The following is a 24,076-nucleotide window of genomic DNA, read 5'->3' as shown; positions in this document are numbered from 1 at the left end:
GCTGGAGTGGGTTGCCATGCCCTCCTCCAGGCATCTTCCCAACCCAAAGATCAAATCCGTGTTTCTTACATCTCCTGCATTGGCAGGTAAGCTTTTTACCACTAGCACCACCACAATTGGATTAGACCAAGATTTAAAAAATAAAACACTGAGTTTAAACCCAATATTGGTTACCACCTGCTGCGGGGAATTCTTTCAAAATTAAACCTCTATATTTAGAGAGAGCAGTACTTGCACTGTTTTAAAATAACTGAGTCCAACAGTTTTGTTATGCTTATTTTTAGGTGATTGCTTCCATGCTTTGCACCAAACTTAGAAATTTTAAAGTGTCATAGTGGGGCTCTTGAATGAAATTGCAGTAATTGCAAAGCATTAGCTACTTAACCATAAACCTTGAAACTTTTTTTTTTTCAGTTGCAAAAATAATCTTTCACAAAGTACTTTTGGGTATAACTCATATGATTTGTATCCCAGAATTCACATCTAGCCTTAAGAATTACATTAGGAATCATATTCTTATCCCTTTGCAGCTGTTGTTTTAAGCAGGTGTCTAGTATCCCTTTCTTAAAACCAATGGTCTATAGATAGAACAATATCTGGAGCTTGAAATAACTTAATTCCCTTGTTGGAGGAAGAGTATATACTTTATTATCCACCTTTTAACCTCCCACTGGCAATATTGAATTCTTGTGTTCTTAATTAGGGATCTTATGCCTATTGTAGGGTACACAAACGTCTTAACGCAGTTTCATGGAGAATATTGGATTTGTATTGTATGCAGTTACTAACAGTATTGTGTGCCTTTGTTTTTTAAAGTGGTCATTATTACCTAGGACCAGATGGATTGGTGGTTTAGTACTACACATACTAAAAAGACATATACTAAAAGGCTTTGAAACTTTAAATGGGTGAGTTGTATGGTATATGAATTATATCTCAATATAGTTGTTATATAGATACGTATTTTTTAAGTGGCTATTGTCACAATTTAGGGGAACTCAGATAAGGAAATACTTCTTGGCAGTCAGAAGCTATTTTAGTCCTTGTATAATATTTCACATCACCTCTGTATTAATGAGAGCATATAGTATGTTCTGATGCCTGCTGACCTGCCTATGTAGTCCCTTACTTTCAGAAACAGTATATTCATTTAAAACATATATAACTCAGTAAGTAGAAAGTGGAAAATAGTAAGGTGTTTGAAAAGACCACTGAGGTTTAGCCTATCAAAGCTGTGTGACCTTAGGCAAGTCACTTAATCATTCAGAGCCTCAGATACCACATAAAATGAAGGTGTTGAAGCAGATCCTAGTTCACAAACTTTGATGTACACAGGGCTAACCAATTAATGGAAATGAATAAAGTTGGTAGGTATAAAGGAATGGGGAGCAGGGAGACTGTGGTGTATAGTGTGTAGTATATGTCCTTCTAAAGAGTACAGCCATAACTTAATTTTAATTGTTCCTGCTTTTTAAATATTGCAATTTAAAAAAATTTTAAACATTCAAGCCAGACTACAAGGTGTGAGGAAGTCCTTCATGGGCCTAGTATTATAGACTTTGTTGTTGTTGTTCAGTCTCCCAGTCATGTCCAGCTCTTTGCAACCCCATGGGCTGCAGCATGCCAGGCCTCCTTGTCCTTCAACCATCTCCTAAAGTTTGCCCAAGTTCACATCCATTGCATTGGTGATGCCATCCAGCCATCTCATCCTCTGATGCTCTAGATCAGCTATAGACAGGATGATCTCTGTTGACGGGGAAAGCTGTAGGATTCTTTTTTCCCCCCTTTATCTTAATATAAATATTATGTGATACATTCCAAAGGGTATTATGAAGCATATATATGTAAGTTACAAAGCGTAATACAAAATGAATAAATACCCAAGACCTAGCGGATAATATCCTGTATTCTCTTCCTGTTCACCATTTTCTTGCTCTTCCATCAGAAATAACCTTTATCCTACATTTTCTATTTTGATGCCTAAATAATGCAGTGGATTTGCTTGCTTTTGAAGCCTTAGGAAAAGGGACATTGTTTTTTGGAATTTGTTTTTTTCTTCATGATGTTTCTGAGATTTGGTAAGTTGTTCAGTATAGTTTGTTCTCTTACCACTACTGTATAATGTTCCATTGTTTGAATATACCCAAGTTTGTTTATCCTCCTGCCAGTGGGCATTCAGGTTATTTTGTTTTGGCTTTTGTGAACAGTGCAGCTTTGAACATTTTCTGTGTGTGCCTCGTGAAGCTCCCTTGCAGGGGTTTTTCTAAGTAATATACCTAAGAGTCGAGTTGCTTGGTTGTAGGCTATATAAACACTCAACTTTGTAAGATAACGCCACACTGGTTTTCAGTGTTCTTTACCCCCATAATCCTTTGTTCTGAATGTTCTCCATAACTCTCTCTTCTTTAATTTGTTTTCTCTTCTGCCACACCTTTTTCCCCTTAGTGAAGATAACCTGCCTCATTGCCCCTTATTTTCTCTTTCTGGAAAGCCTTATGTTCTCTACCATTTCATTAAAAATGTTTCCTCTAACATAATTGAATCATATTTAGAAGTAAATATTACTCTTTTACAGTTACATTATAAATAACTTCCTAAAAGTGTCCTTAAAAGGCTTTTCCATGCGGAATATTTATTTTAAAATTTAATGGTCTTTTAAAGAGCTTTGTAAATTGTATTTGTCAGGTTTGATCTAGGATTAATTATATTTAAGTTCTGTTTACTGTGTGTGTGTTTTTAATTACCTCACAAATGATCTGGTTATTTCTAGCATTTGTGAACTTTTAATTGTTTCTGGGGTTGCTCAGCATAAATAATTTGAAATTTTGTTGTTGAATGGAATGAATTTTTTTAAACTTGAGAACATGAGTTATTTCTGAAATAACTTTGAATATTTCAAAGGCTGTGACACACAAATGTTACCAACTTTTGTTTTTTCTACCATAAAAGTTACCCAAAACCACATTTTACTTTCCTCTTCATTGTATTCTTTATAACAAAAATAAATACCCCTTTAAAGAATTATTTAGTTAACTATAAAAATAACAAAGATTATTTGATACTATGAAATACATGGACAAATGAATCAGATTTTCTTTCTGTTTTAAACAGGGTGATTTATTTAAAATAAGTGAAGGTAGAGTTCCTAATATTCTTAATAAAATGAAACTGGCTTTAGTTTATGCATTGTTAGGCTTATATTGAATTACTTCTTAAAAACTATGGCTATAAACACCCACCTGGACCATGTTCAGTATGCTCTTCTAATTTATTCAACCAAAGCTCTTGAGATTTTCATTCTGGGCTACAAGAGTCTAAAAAATAACTCAGCCTGTACATTCTTAACAGCTCTTGACCACAGCCTATATTTCCACAGAAACTTTCAATACATTTTCTTGATTTCTTCCGTGGTTAATTTTGTTTTTGTTAATTATAGACATAAATGTTTTAGGAGAAATGCTTTTCTCTTTTAGATGCTGGTGTAACATCTAAAATTTAATGATACCGGGTTTCTTTTTGGAGTGGTAAAAATGTTCTAAAATTAAATTGTGGTGATGGTTGCTACAACTCTGTGAACATACTAAAAACTATTGAATCATACACTTTAAATGGGTGAGTTTTATGGTATGTGAATTATATCTCAAAAAAGTTATTAAGGTGAACTCCGGGAGGCCTGGCGTGCTGCGATTCATGGGATCGCAAAGAGTCGGACATGACTGAGCAACTGAACTGAACTGAGGGGGGTGTATTGACTCTTTTTTCCTTTTTCTCTTTGATAATTTAAGTATTTGAAATGTCCATGAATTTGAGAAACTGAAAATAGCTTGGCTGCTTTAGAACTTGGGCAATTTTCCCCCAGTTTTTCTGATTGACCAGGAATATATAGACTGTAGATTTAGATTGTCTACTTTTATAGTGAGCAAAAACTTATTGGAAATATTGAATAGTCTTAAGGGACTTCCCTGGTGATTCAGTGGCTAAGACTCGGGGCTCCCAGTGCAGGGGCCCTGGGTTTGATCCCTGGGGCAGGGAACTAGATCCCACATGGTACAGCAAAGTTCCCGTGTGCTGCAACTAAGACCTGGTGCAGCCAAATAAATAAATACTTTTTTCAAAAAAAGAAAATTGAGATTTTGAATTGACATTTATACAGTCAAGCAGCAGTAGAATGTGATATTTTCTTCAAATTTGTTTCACTATTCATTTTTCTGTTAAATTAGACTAATTTAAGAAAATTTTTCCTTATTAGTAGATGTCATTTAGGTCAGTGAAAAAAGAGCTATGAAAAATAATTTAATCATTTTAACTTTTTCCCAAAGGCCTAAGAAAGGAAAAATCACCCAAATTTCAGTCTGTGTATATTAAATAGATTTAAACTAACAATGACACTATATGATTTTATTTTATGAAAAATTGCAGAAAATACACTCGCCATAGTGACAGAAAACAAATCAAAGATTAGCTGGGACCATGGGTGGAGGAGAGGATCGACTCCCAAGGGGGCACTGGGAATTCTCTTGATGGGACTATCTTGGTTGTATTGGTATTTTGATTGATATAGTGGTTACATGAGTATGTATTTGTCAGAACTTATGAAACTATACTAAAATTGGTCTAGTTTGTTATACATAAATTATACCTTAGTATTTTGATATGTAGCATCATCTAATATGTCTATATAATATATAGTAACTAGGTGTTTGGACTTCCTTGCTGGCGCAGTGGTAAAGAATCCACCTGTCCATGAAGGAGAGGCAAGTATTTGTACAGTTGTTAGTGATGAAATAATACTAAGTTAGTAGAAGCCTACACATAGTACTACTATTAATTAGTGTATTTTGCAAGTATAATTCCTCTACTTCCGTATCTCTAATCTCTTACCTTTTGATTCTCTTACATATTCAACTTTTTATAAATCAAATAATAGAAACCATCTTTTAATAGTTCTAAAAATGTTCTAAAAATAGTTCTTTAATATGATGTCTCTGTTTCTGATAAGACAACACTTCTTACAAGCCAGGTACAGTGACCCAGTGCTGAGTAAGAGCATGGCTCCATTTCTATGGAGTACTTTAAAATTTTCAAGTTAGTTTTACATAAATATTTTATCACATCCTTTGAGAGGGGGAAATGAAACTCAGAGAAACTAAGTGATTTTGCCCAAGGTTACACAGCTAAATGACTGAGAGTTACCTGATTCCAAGTTCAGTTTCAGGCAGTTTAGGTGGGTAGAGTTACATAGTTTAGATAGATGAATGAAAAGTTTGAGGGGACATGTTAAATAGTTGGATCTTATCCACATCCTGGAATGTGAATCAGCTTCCTTAATTGTGTATAAAGTTGCATGAATTCCCCTTCCAGTTTATTTTCTCTGCCACCAGGATAAGAAAATTTGAATTTCTGCCAACTGGATTTCTTCCAAGACTCTATTTCTGATTGTTACCCCAACAGCTGAGACCTAGCATTCTCTGGGTTTGTCACAAAGGAGCACTGCATACTTGTGGCATTGAACGTGAGTGGGCCCTCATGTAAAAATCTGCCCGTCTGACCTCCACTGGGTTTTATTGATTTGCAGGACATTTTCCTGGTGGAGGCAGCTGTGAGAGATACCATGCTGCAGCACAGATCTGCAGGAGGCAGCCATTCTGCTGAGCAGGGTCCATAGTGGGCCTCTTAGGGGAGCTGGCAGTGAGCTGTCTTTGCAGCTGCTTTTGATGGAGGCAGCATGGAATAGTGCAAAGAACCTGGGACTAGCCACGAGAAGACCTAAGTTTGAATCTGAGAACTGTTCCTTGAGAGCTATGTTAAAACTTGGGCAACTCACTGATTCATTCTAGTCTTTTTCCTCCTGAGTAAAATGAGGGTGTGACATGTGCATTATGGATGAGTCTCATAATCATTATGCTAAATAAAAGGACCCACATACAAAAGAGAATATATTGTATAATTCCATTTACATAAGCTTTCAGAAAAGCAAACTTATATGTAATGACAGAAACATCATACAGATCAGTTCAGTTCAGTCGCTCAGTCATGTCTGACTCTTTACGACCCCATGGACTCAGCATGCCAGGCGTTCCTGTCTATCACCAACTCCTGGAGCTTGCTCAAACTCATGCCATCGAGTCGGTAATGCCATCCAGCCATCTCATTATCTGTCATCCCCTTCTCCTCCTGCCTTCAGTCTTTCCCAACATCAGGGTCTTTTCCAAGGAATCAGATCAGTCATTGGCTAGGGCCAAGGGCAGAAGGATGGAGTGCAAAGAAATGTGAGGAATATTCTGAAGGTGATGGAAATATTCTGTATTTTAATTGTAGTGATGGTTTTACGGGTGTTTACAACTGTCAGAACTCATGGAATTGTACCCTGTCGTGCACTCACACCCAAAAGGAGATTTTGAAGCTGTTTCAGAGCTTAATAAGAAAGAATTGAGGGAATTCCCTGGCAGTCCATGGTTAGGACGCCACACTCCCACTGCAGGGGACATAGGTTCTATCCCTGATAGGGAACTAGGATCCTTGTGCCTTGTGGTTCACCAAAAAAAAAGACAAAGAATTGAAATAGATTTGGATTATTTACCATGGGTACAGGAGGAGAGAAAAGCAACCCAGTGAAGTCACAGCTAATGTAACAGGAAAGCTCAAACACTAAGCAAAATCAATAGTCATCCACCTTGACCTCTAACTCATCTTTTATCAGTTTGCTATTTTTATCTGAATCTTTAGAAACTAGTAATAGTAGGGGACGTTTAAAATCAGACAGATTTCTTAAAATACTTAATTTACTAAAAATTTTTATCTATATTCCATTGTCTGGTCATTCCACTTCTTAGTGATTATTATATCCTATCACTTTTATATTGAGGCACTACACTGACATCCTCATTGTCACAGTGCAACAAAGGTGTCAGTGGTACATTTTTAACTTCAGTATGTAAGAAGGGCTGTAAGAAATAAAATGGAAATGACTTGCTCTTCCCAGCCCCCAAATTCTCATCTTGTTTTCTATTAATGATTGTAAATGCCTCAACATCCTTCTTAATAAAGCTTTCCAGAAGCCACAGGTAATTTTTGGAGTTGACGCTGAAGTCAGAAATTGACCTAGAGAGAATATTTAGTAACTCAAATATGCAGTAGTTCATATATGAGTAGTTGCTCAATTGTGTCCGACTCTTTGCACCCCCATGAACCGCAGCCTCCCTGTCCATCAGCAACTCCTGGAGTTTACCCAAACTCATGTCCATTGAGTTGGTGATGCCATCCAACCATCTCATCCTCTCTCGTCTCCTTCTCCTCCTGCCCTCAATCTTTCCCAGCATCAGGGTCTTTTCCAATGAGTCAGCTCTTTGCATCAGGTGGCCAAAGTATTGGAGTTTCAGCTTCAGCATCAGTCCTTCCAATGAACACCCAGGACTGATCTCCTTTAGGATGGACTAGTTGGATCTCCTTGCAGCCCAAGGGACTCTCAAGAGCCTTCAACACCACAGCTCAAAAGCATCAATTCTTCTGCACTCAGCTTTCTTTGGATGTCCAACTCTCACATCCATACATGACTACTGGAAAAACCATAGCCTTGACAAGACAGACCTTTGTTGACAAAGTAATGTCTCTGCTTTTTAATATGCTATCTAGGTTTATCATAACTTTCCTTCCAAGGAGTAAGTGTCTCTTAATTTCATGGCTGCAATCACCATCTGCACTGATTTTGGAGCCCCAAAAAATAAAGTCAGCCAGTTTCCACTGTTTCCCCATCTATTTGCCATGAAGTAATGTGACCAGATGCCATGATCTTCATTTTCTGAATGTTGAGCTTTAAGCCAACTGTTTCATTCTCTTCTTTCGCTTTTATCAAGAAGCTCTTTAGTTCTTCGTCACTTTCTGCCATAAGGGTTGGGTCATCTGCATATCTGAGGTTATTGATATTTCTCCTGGCAATCTTGATTCCAGCTTGTGCTCGTCCAGCCCAGCATTTCTCATGATGTACTCTGTATATGAGTTAAAAAAGCAGGGTGACCATATTACAGCCTTGACGTACTCCTTTTCCTATTTGGAACCAGTCTGTTGTTCCATGTCCAGTTCGAACTGTTGCTTCCTGACCAGCATATAGGTTTCTGAAGAGGCAGGTCAGGTGGTCTGGTATTCCCATCTCTTTCAGAATTTTCCACAGTTGATTGTGATCCACATAGTCAAAGGCTTTGGCATAGTCAATAAAGCAGAAATAGATGTTTTTCTGGAACTCTCTTGCTTTTTCCATGATGTTGGCAATTTGATCTCTGGTTCCTCTGCCTTTTCTAAAACCAGCTTGAACATCTGGAAGTTCACGGTTCACATATTGCTGAAGCCTGGCTTGGAGAATTTTGAGCATTACTTTGCTAGCATGTGAGATGAGTGCAATTGTGTGGTAGTTTGAGCATTCTTAGGGCTTCCCTTGTAGCTCAGTCGGTAAGGAATCTGCCTGCAGTGCAGGAGACCCGGGTTCAATTCCTGGGTTGGAAAGATCCCCTGGAGAAGGAAATGGCAACCCACTCCAGTATCCTTGCCTGGAAAATCTCATGGACAGAAGAGCCTGGTGGGCTGCAGTCCATGGGGTCAAAAAGAGTCGGGCACGACTGAGCGACTAACACTTGAGCATTCTTTGGCATTGGCTTTCTTTGGGACTGGAATGAAAATCGACTTTTTCCAGTCCTGTGGCCACTGCTGATTTTTCCAAATTTGCTGACATACTGAGTGCAGCACTTGCACAGCATCATCTTTTAGGATTTGAAATAACTGTAATTCCACCACCTCCACTAGCTTTGTTCGTAGAGATGCTTCCTACAGCCCACTTGACTTCACATTCCAGGATGTCTGGCTCTAGGTGAGTGATATGCAGTAAGTAGTGTCTATTCTAGATTAGCTACTTGTGGCTGTATAGAATTCTTCGTATCTCCAAAGGGAAGATAAAGGCCATTGTCGTTGTGCTCATTCTTTTCCCTCTTTTGCTAATGCCCAGGCCCTCTCTGCTTAAGACAGGCATACATAAGCTTTAGCTGGATGTGGGACAAAGGGCAGTTACTTCCAAAACAGAAATACATATTTCTTGAAAGAAAGCTTATTTTAGATTTTGGCCAGGAAATATACAAGATGAAACTCTCAAAGACTAAGACAATTGATTGAAACACTTGAAATATATAAAAACCCATGAGTTAATAATGAATTTGAACTCCCCCCACCAAAAGAAACAAAAGCAAAACTCCAAAAGAACTCATTGGACACCATCCAAAATAACTAGTCATTACTTAAGTCTGAAAATTAGAAATTAAAAAGAAAGAACACTCTTATGCCTGCCTTCATGTGCAAACTCTACTTTGGATAATCAAATAGCCCTAGTTGTTGACAGAAAGTTTTTCTTTAAAGGAAAATTCCAATAAAGAGTGATAGATGCAGAAAACCACCGTTTTGCAATCCCAGTGAAATGATTGAGGCAGATAACAGTCATCAGTGGATGAAACCATTGGATTAATTGGTTGATGAGAGTACTTTGCAATGAAGGAAATCAGTCTGCAATTTGCAGACATTGAATGTATTCTGGTGTGATATACTATGAAGCACATGGTAACACCTATGAAATATTTTTGCCCAAATTGTGGAACTTGATCCAAATATATAGAGTTGCCAGATTAAGCCAGCATAAAAAATAGGACACTTAGTTAAATGTGAATTTCAGATGAACAATGAGGAATTTTTTTAGTGTAGTATATCCCATACTTCGGAGAAGGCAATGGCACCCCACTCCAGTACTCTTGCCTGGAAAATCCCATGGACGGAGGAGCCTGGTAGGCTGCAGTCCATGAGGTCGCTAAGAGTCGGACACGACTGAGCGACTTCACTTTCACTTTTCACTTTCATGCCTTGGAGAAGGAAATGGCAACCCACTCCAGTGTTCTTGCCTGGAGAATCCCAGGGACGGGGGAGCCTGGTGGGCTGCCGTCTCTGGGGTCGCACAGAGTCGAAGATGACTGAAGTGACTTAGCAGCAGCAGCAGCAGCAGCATCCTATACTTAGGACATATTTGGTTTCTGTGTTAAGTCAGTGGAATATAACGGAAAAAAGAAAGAATAGGGTACTGCCCTGTGAGAAAAAAGGAGACATAACAGTGAAATTCATGATCCTTGTTTTTATTCTGATTTGAACAAAAAAATACTTTTGTATTTTTATATAAATATATAAAATATATATGCATTATATATTTAAATATAAATAGAGATTTTCTTTTAGATAATTGGATAAATTATATTATGGGCGGAGTATAAAATACCAAAGAATTAGTTTTAAATTTACTAGGTATAATAATGGCACTAGGGTTACATAACAAAATATCTGTTTAGAAAATTTAGAAGTGAAATGACATATCTGCGGCTGCTGCTGCTGCTAAGTCGCTTCAGTCGTGTCCGACTCTGTGCAACCCCATAGATGGCAGCCCACTAGGCTCCGCCGTCCCTGGGATTCTCCAGGCAAGAACACTGGAGTGGGTTGCCATTTCCTTCTCCAATGCATGAAAGTGAAGTCTCTCAGTCATGTCCAACTCTTAGCGACCCCAATGACATAACTAGGATTTACTTTTAAAATATTCCAGCAAAGGAAAGAAAGAATAGGAGAAGCAAGTGTGGGAAATTTTGATAACTGAAGAATCTATGGGTAGATAACATGAGAGTTCATGGTAACAATTCTGTTTACTTTTGTGATGTTTGAAATTTTTTATAAGGAAAGTATTTTATTTTATTTTATTTTTTTCAGATTGATGTTTTTTTTTTGTTTGTTTTTTGTTTTTTTTTTTTTTAATTTTATTTTTTAAGCTTTACATAATTGTATTAGTTTTGCCAAATATCAAAATGAATCCGCCACAGGTATACATGTGTTCCCCATCCTGAACCCTCCTCCCTCCTCCCTCCCCATTCCATCCCTCTGGGTCGTCCCAGTGCACCAGCCCCAAGCATCCAGTATCATGCATTGAACCTGGACTGGCAACTCGTTTCATACATGATATTTTACATGTTTCAATGCCATTCTCCCAAATCTTCCCACCCTCTCCCTCTCTCTCAGAGTCCATAAGACTGTTCTATACATCAGTGTCTCTTTTGCTGTCTCGTACACAGGGTTATTGTTACCATCTTTCTAAATTCCATATATATGCGTTAGTATACTGTATTGGTGTTTTTCTTTCTGGCTTACTTCACTCTGTATAATAGGCTCCAGTTTCATCCACCTCATTAGAACTGATTCAAATGTATTCTTTTTAATGGCTGAGTAATACTCCATTGTGTATATGTACCACAGCTTTCTTATCCATTCATCTGCTGATGGACATCTAGGTTGCTTCCATGTCCTGGCTATTATAAACAGTGCTGCGATGAACATTGGGGTACACGTGTCTCTTTCCCTTCTGGTTTCCTCAGTGTGTATGCCCAGCAGTGGGATTGCTGGATCATAAGGCAGTTCTATTTCCAGTTTTTTAAGGAATCTCCACACTGTTCTCCATAGTGGCTGTACTAGTTTGCATTCCCACCAACACTGCAAGAGGGTTCTAAGGAAAGTATTTTAAAATGCTATAGGTAGATCACTATGCCTGCTATTTGCCGGGCACTTAGTAAATGCTTTACAGAATCTGTGTGCTGCATAATGAATACATTTATAGAATACTTTAAAAAATTTTTTTATTTTTTTGATTGCAGTGGGTCTTCATTGATGTGCACGGGCTTTCTCTCACTGTGGTGAGTGGAAGCTACTCTCAAGTTGTGGTGCATGGGCTTCTCATTGAGGTGGCTTCTCTTGTTGCAGAGCACAGACTCTAGAGCATGCAGGCTTCAGTAGTTGCAGATCTTGGGCTCCAGAGCACAGACTCAGTAGTTGTGGTACACAGGCTTAGTTGCTTCATGGTGTGTGGAATCTTCCTGAACCAGGGATCAAACCTGTGTCTCCTGCATTGGGAGGCAGACTGTTAACAACTGGACCACCAGGAAAGTTCCTGTTTTTTTGTTTTCTTATGGATCTGGGATGGGGCTCAGGTATCTATATTTCTTAAAGTTCCTGGAATGATTCTGATCATTATCCCAGAAGAAGGGAGGAGCTGGACTTTTTGTGACATGGAAAGAAAAGTGATACAAAGCATATCTATTTTAAAATTTTTTATTGGAGTATAGTTGATTTACAATGTTGTATTGATTTTTGATGTACAGCAAAGTGGATCACAGCCTTGTTGTGGTGAACGGGCTTTCATAACTCAATAAAGCTATGAGCCATGCTGTGCAGGACCACCCAAGACAGTCAGGTCATAGTGAAGAGTTCTGACAGAACATCCAGTGGAGGAGGAAATGGCAACCCAGTCCAATATTCTTGCTGCGAGAACATGTACAGTATATAAAGGCAAAAAGACATGACACTGGAAGACCCCTCCAGTCAGAAGGTGTCCAGTATGCTACTGGGGAATAATGGAGGTCAATTACTAATAGCTCCAGATAGAATGAAGCAGCTGGGCCAAGAGGAAACAATGCTCAGTTGTGGACATGTCTGGTGGTGAAAGTAAAGTCTAATGTTATAAAGAACAATATTGCATAGGAACCTGGAATGTTAGGTCCATGAATCAAGGTAAATTGGACATGGTCAAGCAGGAGACGGCAGTGTTGAACATCAACATCTTTAGGAATCACTGAACTAAAATGGATGAGAATGGGCAAATTTAATTCAGATGACCATTATATTTACTTCTGTGGGCAAGAATCCCTTAGAAGAAATGGAGTAGCCCTCATAGTCAACAAAAGTCTCTGAAATCCAGTACTTGGGTACAATTTCAAAAACAACAGAATCTCATTTCGTTTCCAAGGTAAATCATTCATTATTGCAGTAATTCAAGTCTACGCCTCAACTACTGATGCTGAGGAAGCTGATGTTGAATGGTTCCATGAAGACCTATAAAACCCTCTAGAAATGACACTAAAAAAAAGATGTCTGTGTAATCATAGGGGATTAGAATGCAAAAGTAGGAAATCAAGAGATAACCTGGAATAACAAGCAAGTTTGGCCTTGAAGTACAAAATGAAGCAGGGCAAAGGCTAACAGAGTCTTGTCAAGAGAACATGCTTGCCATACCAAATACCCTTTTCCAACAACACAAGAGACAGCCTACACGTGGACATCACCAGATGGTCAGTACCAAAATTAGATTGATTATGTTCTTTGTAGTCAAAGATGGAGAAGTGCTATACAGTCAGCAGGAACAAGACCGGGAGCTGACTGTGGCTCAGATCATGAACTCCTTATTGAAAAAATTCAGGCTTAAATTGAAGAAAGTGTGAAAAGAAGAGAAGCAAAAAGCAAAAGAGAAAAGGAAAGATATAAACATCTGAATGCAGAGTTCCAAAGAATAGCAAGAAGAGATAAGAAAGCCTTCTTCAGCGATCAATGCAAAGAAATAGAGGAAAACAACAGAATGGGAAAGACTAGGGATCTCTTCAAGAAAATCAGAGATACCAAAGGAACATTTCATGCAAAGATGGGCTCGATAAAGGACAGAAATGGTATGGACCTAACAGAAGCAGAAGATATTAAGAAGAGGTGGCAAGAATACACAGAAGAACTGTACAAAAAAGATCTTCACGACCCAGATAATCATGATGGTGTGATCACTGACCTAGAGCCAGACATCCTGGAATGTGAAGTCAAGTGGGCCTTAGAAAGCATCACTACGAACAAAGCTAGTGGAGGTGATGGAATTCCAGTTGAGCTATTTCAAATCCTGAAAGATGATGCTGTGAAAGTGCTGCACTCAATATGCCAGCAAATTTGGAAAACTCAGCAGTGGCCACAGGACTGGAAAAGGTCAGTTTTCATTCCAATCCCAAAGAAAGGCAATGCCAAAGAATGCTCAAACTACTGCACAATTGCACTCATCTCACACGCTAGTAAAGTAATGCTCAAAATTCTCCAAGCCAGGCTTCAGCAACACATGAATCATGAACTTCCAGATGTTCAGGCTGGTTTTAGAAAAGGCAGAGGAACCAGAGATAAAATTGCCAACATCCGCTGGATCATGGAAAAAGCAAGAGAGTTCCAGAAAAACATCTATTTCTGCTTTATTGACTATGCCAAAGCCTTTGACTGTGTGGATCACAATCAACTGTGGAAAATTCTGAAAGAGATGGGAATACCAGACCACCTGACCTGCCTCTTGAGAAACCTATATGCTGGTCAGGAAGCAACAGTTCGAACTGGACATGGAACAACAGACTGGTTCCAAATAGGAAAAGGAGTTCGTCAAGGCTGTATATTGTCACCTTGTTTATTTAACTTATATACAGAGTACATCATGAGAAATGCTGGCCTGGAAGAAACACAAGCTGGAATCAAGATTGCCGGGAGAAATATCAATAACTTCAGATATGCAGATGACACCACCCTTATGGCAGAAAGTGAAGAGGAACTCAAAAACCTCTTGATGAAAGTGAAGGTGGAGAGTGAAAAAGTTGGCTTAAAGTTCAACATTCAGAAAACAAAGATCATGGCATCTGGTCCCATCACTTCATGGGAAATAGATGGGGAAACAGTGGAAACAGTGGCAGACTTTATTTTTCTGGGCTCCAAAATCACTGCAGATGGTGACTGCAGCCATGAAATTAAAAGACGCTTACTCCTTGGAAGGAAAGTTATGACCAACCTAGATAGCATATTCAAAAGCAGAGACATTACTTTGCCAACAAAGGTCCATCTAGTCAAGGCTATGGTTTTTCCAGTGGTCATGTATGGATGTGAGAGTTGGACTGTGAAGAAGGCTGAGTGCCAAAGAATTGATGCTTTTGAACTGTGGTGTTGGAGAAGACTCTTGAGAGTCCCTTGGACTGCAAGGAGATCCAACCAGTCCATTCTGAAAGAGATCAGCCCTGGGATTTCTTTGGAAGGACTGATGCTAAAGCTGAAACTCCAGTACTTTGGCCACCTCATGCGAAGAGTTGACTCATTGGAAAAGACTCTGATGCTGGGAGGGATTGGGGGCAAGAGGAGAAGGGGACTACAGAGGATGAGATGGCTGGATGGCATCACTTACTTGATGGACATGAGTCTGAGTGAACTCTGGGAGTTGGTGATGGACAGGGAGGCCTGGCGTGTTGCGATTCATGGGATCGCAAAGAGTCGGATATGACTGAGCGACTGATCTGATCTGATCTGAGGGAAAACCACTAGGCCATTAAGGTATGACCTAAATCAAATCCCTTATTATTATACAGTAGAGGTGACAGATAGATTTAAGGGATTAGATCTGGTAGACAGAGTGCCTGAACTATGGACAGAGGTTCGTAACATTGTACAGGAGCCAATGACCAAAAACATCCCCAAGAAAAGGAAGTGCAAGTTGTCTGGGGAGGCTTTACAAACAGCTGAGGAAAGAATAGAAAGAAGAGGCAAAGGAGAAAGGGAAAGATTTACCCAACTGATTACAGAGTTTCAGAGAATAGCAAGGAGAGATAAGAAGGCCTTCTTCAATGAACAATGCAGAGAAATAGAGGAAAACAATAGAATGGGAAAGACTAGAGATCTCTTTGAGAAAACTGGAGATATCAAGGGAACATTTCATGCAAGGATGAGCACAGTAAAGGACAGAAACATTAAGGACCTAACAGAAGCAGAAGAGGTTAAGAAGAGGTGACAAGAATACACAGAAGAACTATACAAAAATAATCTTAACAACTTGGATAACCATGATGGTGCAATCACTTACCTAGAGCCAGACATCCTGGAATGTGAAGTCAAGTGGGCCTTTGGAAGCATCACTACGAACAGAACTAGAGGAGGTGATAAAATACCAGCTGAGCTATTTCAAATCCTAAACGATGATGCTGTTTAAGTGCTGCACTCAATATGTTAGCAAATGTGGACACTTTGCAGTGGCCACAGGACTGGAAAAGGTCAGTTTTCATTCCATTCTTAAAGAAAGACAATGCCAAAGAATATTCAAGCTACTGTACAATTGTGCTCATTTCACATGCTAGCAAGATTATGCCCAAAATGCTTCAAGCTAGGTTTCAGCAGTATGTGAACCAAAAACTTACAGATCTACAAGCTGATTTTTAAAAAGGCAGAGGAACCAGAGATTAAATTGCCAACATTTATTGGATCATGGAGGAAGCAAAGGAATTCCAGAAAAACATCTGCTTCACTGACTATACTAAAGACTTTATGTGGATTACAACAAACTATGGAAAATTCTTAAAGAGATGGGAGTACCAGATAACTTTACCTGCCTCCTGATAAACCTGTATGAAGGCCAAGAAGGAACAGTTAGTACCAGACATGGAACAACAGATTGGTCCAAATTGGGAAAGAAGTATGTTAAGACTGTAAATTGTCACCCAGCTTATTTAACTTCTATGGAGAGTACATCATGTGAAATGTTGGGCTGGATGACTCAGAAGCTGGAATCAAGATTGCTGGGAGAAATATCAATAACCTTAGATATGCAGATGAAACCACCCTTATGGTAGAAAGCAAAGAGGAACTAAAGAACCTCTTGATGAAGGTGAAACAGGAGAGTGAAAAAGCTGGCTTTGAAACTCAATGTTCAAAAAACTAAGATAATGGCATCTAGTCCCATAACTTTATGGCAAACATAAGGAAACAATGCAAACAGTGACAAACTTTATTTTCTTGAGCTCCAAAATCACTGTGGATGGTGACTACAGCCATGAAATTAAAAAATGCTTGCTCCTTGGAAGAAAAGCTATGAAAAAACCTAGACAGTGGATTAAAAAGCAGAGACATCACTTTGCCAACAAAGGTCCGTATTGTCAAAGCTATGGTTTATACAGTAATCATGGACGGATGTGTGAGTCGGACCGTAAAGAAGGCTGTCAGTTCAGTTCAGTCGCTCAGTCATGTCCAACTCTCTGCGACCCCATGGACTGCAGCACGCCAGGCTTCCCTGTCCATCACTATCTCAAAGAATTGATGCTTTTAAACTGTGGTGTTGGAGAGGACTCTTGAGAGTCCCTTGGACTGCAAGGACATCAAGCCAGTCAATCCTAAAGGAAATCAGTTCTGAATATTCATTGGAAGAACTAATGCTGAAGCTCCAATATTTAAGCCACCTGATACAAAGAGCTGACTCACTGGAAAATATCCTAATACTGGGAATGATTGAAGGCAGGAGAAGAAGGTGGCAGAGGATGAGATGGATGGACGGTCACCGACTCAATGTACATGAGTGAGCAAACTCCAGGAGATACTGTAGAACTGGGAAGCCTGGAGTGCTCAGTCCACAGGGTCGCAGAGTCGGACAGGAGTTAGTGACTGACAGCAGTACAAGGGCTCTTGACTAGGCCTATAAGTCACATCTGGAGAAGGCAATGGCACCCCACTCCAGTACTCTTGCCTGGAAAATCCCAGGGACAGAGGAGGCTGGTAGGCTGCAGTCCATGGGGTCTCTAAGAGTCGGACACGACTGAGCGACTTCACTTTCTCTTTTCACTTTCATGCCTTGGAGAAGGAAATGGCAACCCACTCCAGTGTTCTTGCCTGGAGAATCCCAGGGACGGGGGAGCCTGGTGGGCTGCTGTCTCTGGGGTCGCACAGAGTCGGACACGACTGAAGCGACTTAGCAGCAGCAGTAGCAGCATAAGTCACATAGTGTCATTTCCACCACTTTCTGTTGGCCAAAATGTCACAAGGCCAGCCTTAATGCTACAGAAGTAAATTTCATCTCTTGGTGGAAAGCCCTGCAAAGAATTTTTCTTTTTTCATCTACCACAAATGGAAAAGGGTGGGATGAGTTTAAAATGTGCTATTAGCCCCTTTGACCATTTCCTCCAAAGTTTGTTACTCAGGGTCTTTTAATTACCACTTTTACCTGGCCCTCAGCTCTTTTTCTGTTTCTCCTAGAAGGAAGATAAAATATAAATTAAAATGAAAAACAGAAAAGCTTTACCAAGAACTAATAGAATTTTGAAAACTCTGAAGTATTTAAAAAATTTTTTTAGAGAAAATGTAGTTTACTTACCTTTCAGTATTCTTATGAACTTGAACTTGATTAACAGTGATATGAAGAACTCCCCAGGGTCCTGCCTTTAATAATAGACTAGGATTACGTGTTATTACCACATCGTTTGTTAGTATTTAATTAAATAGCTTATGTTAAATTTTTTAAACATTTTAGTGTATAGCCATTAAAATTTTTGACCATGGTATTAATTTCCTAGGTAAATTCTCTTATTCATGTTCTGTATATAAGTAGACATCTACAAACACCTGCGTTTTAAAATGCTCTGAAAATCCTGAATTAGTAGATTCTAAATTAATGATGTTTTTACCTCTTTATTCAACTAACTTCTACCAGTACTCAGAATATACAAATGTGATTTTCTCTGAATTATATTCATGATCCTCTGTGAGTCACTAATTCTGCTTTCCATTTTGAAACAGTTCTTAGCCTTTGTTCGTTAATCATGGGAAACAGTTGTGCGACATGCCTTGATATTAACTTGAACATCTAAAATTAGTCCTGTAACAATCAGCAGTTGGGGACAAGGTTTCAGTAGTTTGTGGTATATGTTAAGTAGACATTGCAAGGTTGGAAGGAACTCCCTAGAATAAGTAAGTGATTTGTGTTATGCGTGTGTGCATGTACCTATGTGTATACATAATTGAAAGTCTCTTTTTATTAAAGGGCAAATTACTACAAATGCATTATAAGCATATTTATACATTATGCTATTTAATCATTTTAAAAGAAAAATGTATTTATTAAAAACCTGGAATGCTGGAATGGATTTTGCTGCATATTTCTTTTGTGGTTCTCTTTTTTTTAAAGGAATAATTGTATTATATATACTATATTTCAAGTGAATGAATTTTTTTTTCTCTTCAGAGTTTATAGAAACCCGTTCACAAAAATGACATCCTGGTTGTATGAATGTCTTTGTGAAGCTGAACTAGCACAGTATTATCCTCATTTTACTGCCCTTGGCCTTCAGAAAATAGATGAATTAGCCAATGTTACAATGAAGGACTACTCCAAATTGGGAGTCCATGACATGAACGACCGCAAACGTCTCTTCCAACTTATCAAAATCATTAAGATTATGCAGGAAGAAGATAAAGCAGTCAGTAGCCCAGACTCTCGTCTTCAGACAAGCAATCTGTGTGTCAAGCCTCAGAAATCCAGATCTGGCCCTCGAAGGCAACTGCATTTTGATTCTCCTGCTGACAACAAAGACAGAACTACCAGCAACAATCAGTTTGAACTGTGTGATTTATCAGATTTTTCTGCAAGTGAACAGAAGTCTAACTACATAAAAGTACTGGAGCACATGCTACCAGATGATTCCCAGTACCATATACAAACAAGAATTCTGAATGCCGCAGCCGCTGATTCCAACATACAAAAAGCAGCTAAGATTTCACCCTTTTCATCGAATCACTTTTCTCCAGTACAAGGGGATTGTGATAGTTCAGTTATTCAAAGAGTCTCTCATGTTTCCGGGTATAACTACGGAATCCCTCATTCCTATGTCAGGTAATAACTTTTTATCTTTATCTTTTTTTTTTTTTTTCCTGGAGGGAAGGGAGCCTTAGGCAAGGGCAGGGTTCTCCATGACCAGAGGAGACCAACTACTCCATATTTACAGAAAATAATAGTGAACAACTTCTGTGGTGATAATGCAGATACCTTGACTGGGGGAAATTGATGAAGAATTTGGACTTTCCAGATGGGAGAAAGATGATATTGTTCATGTGCATCAAGCAGCTGCTACTTACCAGGGCCTGCTGCAGACCTGTTTTTATTATAGCATGACATGATATATCTAGTGCAGCCATGAAGGTAAAATAGTTAACTTGCTTCTGCAGTAGAAAAAAAAAATTACAAAATCCACAGGATTTTTTTTTTAAGACTATCAAATTAACTTCAACCAGGGGTCATGAAGCTTAGTTTTTAAAAAACACTGTTTAATTCAGCTAGTTGAATTAAATAGGTCTTTGGAGCAGTTGATTTACCTGCAAAATTTGAAATATGGTCTTGATTTTGAGTGCTATTTACAATTCCAGCCCTGGAAGAACAGATGAGTTTGGTCATTGCAAAGAATAAGATACTTTTGATAGCATTTAGAGTTTGGGAGCCAGAGTGACAATAAGTTATTTTTCACTTAGTGCTTTGAGTTAGAATTTGAAAAAGGTCCCTAAGAGTTGAAATATCAAGTAATCCCTAATACTAACCTTGGTATAATAGAAAATACATTCTTTTAAAACTAATGTGTATTGCCTGTTTTGTTATTTTAAAAGTTACAGTTGGTGAGTTATGGAGAAACAAAATACATTCTTAAGCCACTTTAAAAAAAAAAATAAGGGCTATTATTCATACCTTAAAAGTATTTCCATATGGTCTTATATTGGCTAAGGTTTCAGAGGATTTCATAACCAACCAGTTCTTTTATTCTAAAAGAATAGAGGACCCAATTTTAAAGGTAAAAATGCCTTTAGTAACTTGAAATACATAAATGAATTCTATAGTGTTTCTGAAAATAAAATTTTTTTTGGCTTGGTTTAGCAAAGCACAGAGCATATAGTATTTTTTTCTTCTTTGAGTTGTGAAAGGACTAGATTGTTCTATGACCATCAATGCCATGATTGTTGCTGTCCTGTTGGTTAGCTCAGCGGTGAAAGAACAAATACTTTTTTGAATGTTAGTCTTTTATTGAGCAACATATACAGATCTAAATTGGAATTATTTATAAACAGAATGAAGATACGACTTTCCATTATTTATTTAGATAGAATGGATATTTTAGTTTAAATATTTCTGCTTTATTTATTTCGCATATATAGAATACCCCCTCTGCCTGTCTTGATTCTAGATACAAAGATCATTAGAATATCTGGAGACTCTGAGACTCTTAGTGGGCAGGGTGAGTGGGAAGTCAGACAACCAAAGAGTGAGCTAAGTGCTCTCACAGAGATTTATACATGGCAGACCCAGAACGGAAGGTGTTCAATTGAGCTTTCTCACCTTTTGTATCATCTTACTCTTCCCATTCCTTATTATATTAGAGAAATGGAGGTTAAGAAAGTTCATTGTCCCAATAATTTTCAATATTGTCTTCTCCCCTAAATTCTAAGTAGGAGCCAGAGTTTCAGAACCCTGAGAAACTCCCTCACCAACTTGAAGCTTCCTGTTAGTGAGTCATCCCTATCCGAAGAGCATTCTCTTTGGATACCTCAAATTAGGTAAGTTCAAAATAACTTATTGGACTCTGAATTCTAATAAAAGTCTGAGGCATTTAGAGGACTGGTTGCCCTGACTTGTTTAAGATCGTGAACAGACCTAACTCTAGCTGTATTAACTTTGCATGTCAGACAGATACAGTTTATTTCTTCAGGGAATATTGCATATTAAAACTAGAGCCTTAAAAAAAGAAAAAAGCTAGAACCTTTTAGGATGCATTAAAAATGTGTTTTATTCTGAGAAATTCCCGGTGGCCCAGTGTTTAAAACTCTGTACTTTCACTGCTGGGCCTGCGTTCAGTCCTGGTTGGGGAACTAAGATCCTGCAAACCCCACAGCATGGTCCAAAAAAACCCAGAGAAAGTTTGTTTTTTTCTTATAAAAAATAAAACACATGCAAAATACAACAATGAACCCCACATGCCTGTCATTCACTTTTAATGATCATCAGGATTTTGCCACATTTCAAGTCAAAATGGTTCTTTTTTTAGATGTCTACTATACATTGGTTAAAAAAATAATAACATGCTTCAAAAGCCTTGAGTAGTTTTTATGCATTATATTAGAAATTTTATTTCTTACTTGTTACTAATTTAGATCCTGGCGAAAAATAATTTTCCAGCCAGTTGGAGGTCTCAGAAAATTGAAGTTGATATGAAACAATTATATAGTGAAATATCCTGTGTAAAATCTATTATAAAAGGCTGTTTAGGGGTTATTAATCAAATTCTAAAGTGTAAAGGAAGGAAATGATTTGTCTCTCTAAGACATTCCAAGTATATGTGCCAAAGGCATTGGTCTTGGTAAAACATCTACTTTCAAGGATTCTCTTTTCTTGTTACCTTGCTTAAGAGGCATTTCTGCATAGGTAAAGTGGTCAGTACTTCGATGTATCATATATGCTACTATTAGGCTCAGCTAGTAAACCTGATGAATTTTGTACTCTTAACCCAAGTAATATTGCCTCTCTTCTGGATGTTAAGGTAGATGAGTTCACTGAAGACAGCCAGAGAAGAAATGTGTCTGAATAGAAGGATGAATTCGTGGTGGACAGCACCAGTCATAGGAGAAGGGAATGGCACCCCACTCCAGTACTCTTGCCTGGAAAATCCCATGGACAGAGGAGGCTGGTAGGCTGCAGTCCATGGGGTCGCTGAGGGTCAGACACGACTGAGCGACTTCACTTTCACTTTTCACTTTCCTGCATTGGAGAAGGAAATGGCAACCCACTCCAGTGTTCTTGCCTGGAGAATCCCAGGGGCAAGGGAGCCTGGTGGGCTGCCGTCTCTGGGGTCGCACAGAGTCAGACACGACTGAAGCGACTGTAGCAGCAGCAGCAGCACCAGTCATAAAATTGTCCTGGGAGTAGGATCGTGTTCTAACAAATAAATACATATCAAGGTAGGCAAAAAAAAAGGAAGCAAGAAGGACAAAGGGAGGGTCAGAATATACCTGGAAGAAACACGGTGAAAATACATTGAAACCTACCACCAAATTCAAGATATTTAATAAACCCAGGTAGGATAAAAAAAATTAGGTTGAATGGTCAAGAAAACAGTAAATGTACAATAGTAAGAATTGAAAGGAAGCAAGAAATCTGCATTTGGGTGGGATTGAGTAGAGATGGAGATAGAAGTAAATCAGGAGGATTTAGAGCTAATGAAAGAACTTTCTCAGTGTCAGCACTTTAGTATATAACAGATATTGTGTGTATATGTGTGTGTGTTTGTATTACACCTAATTTATAACAAAATATACTGATACTTTGACCTCTTAGATAGCTTTATTTTGTTAACTAAAAATTAAAGCCCACTTATAAACATATATCAGACAGAACACTTCAGAGAAAGAGAATCCTTGGACGGAGATGGAGAAAATCAGAGTTTGTGTTCGAAAACGCCCTCTGGGCATGAGGGAGGTACGTCGTGGAGAAATCAACATTATTACTGTGAAAGATAAAGAAACTCTACTTCTTCATGAGAAGAAAGAAGCAGTTGACCTCACACAGTATATTCTACAGGTATGATACTTTCCTTCGATGGAACTAACATTATCAAGTGTCAAGTTTTTTGTTTGAGTAGCAGTACAAATTCTTAAATTCAGTTTTTAGGTTTGAGTCAGCATTCATTCTATGTGACACTGCATTAATCACTGATAACACTTAGCCTTCATTTTTAAAAAATTTAGTGCAGTAGGAGATAACGCAAGCATAATTCCTCCTCTCTCGTGCAATAGAGTTGCATTATACATTGTACATTCACTTGGGCTTCCTGAGATGCAGGAGACCCGGGTTCGATCCCCTGGAGAAGGAAATGGCAATCTACTCCAGCACTCTTGCCTGCAAAATCCCATGGATGGAGGACCCTGATAGGCTACAGTCCATGGGGTCCCAAAGAGTCGGACATGACTGAGCGACTTCACTTTCACTTTCATACATTCACTTACCATGCTTTATGTGAATTTAATTATACATATTTAGTCATAAAGGAGCAAATGGGAGAATAAAAAGAGTTTAAATAATGAACTGCTGATAGGAAGGACAGTCACTGAGTTGCCCCAGACCAACTGTGAGATGGTCACATAGTCTCATTTCTCTCCTGTCTCTCAGTGTGAACTTACTCTGCTGAGTGCAAGTCTGGAGTTTAAAGATGGAGAGCAACATGGCCCCAGGTTGCCAGCCAGCTGCTTATTTTGATTCTTAATTATGTTTAGGCATAGAGTTAAGTTGGTAGAAATTGGGTTCCTGAACAGGCCACTTTGTATAAGGTAGATTGCAGTGAGTAAAGATAATCCAGGAATATGATTTCACATTGAACAATATATGTGGGTTTAAGTA

The 24,076-nt window shown here is 38.5% G+C and overlaps 1 protein-coding gene across 5 annotated transcripts in view; it reads left to right on the top strand.

Annotated features, from left to right (window-relative positions):
* KIF24 (kinesin family member 24) overlaps positions 1-24,076 on the top strand; it is a 73,159-nt gene that overhangs the window by 5,286 nt on the left and 43,797 nt on the right. For 4 of the 5 annotated variants that reach the window (XM_044940198.2, XM_025281908.3, XM_025281906.3 and 1 more), the window contains exons 2-4: positions 18,890-19,537; positions 21,136-21,243; positions 23,071-23,260. In XM_044940198.2, the coding sequence (XP_044796133.2) occupies positions 18,915-19,537; positions 21,136-21,243; positions 23,071-23,260 (921 nt within the window). In that variant the 5' untranslated portion in view covers positions 18,890-18,914. The remainder of the gene's footprint in view (positions 1-18,889; positions 19,538-21,135; positions 21,244-23,070; positions 23,261-24,076) is intronic. The other variant, XM_025281907.3, reaches the window with a different exon arrangement.

The sequence above is a fragment of the Bubalus bubalis genome, chromosome 3, assembly GCF_019923935.1.
Source record: "Bubalus bubalis isolate 160015118507 breed Murrah chromosome 3, NDDB_SH_1, whole genome shotgun sequence".
Taxonomy (NCBI): domain Eukaryota; kingdom Metazoa; phylum Chordata; class Mammalia; order Artiodactyla; family Bovidae; genus Bubalus; species Bubalus bubalis.
This window is presented reverse-complemented; position numbering and strand designations above follow the sequence as displayed.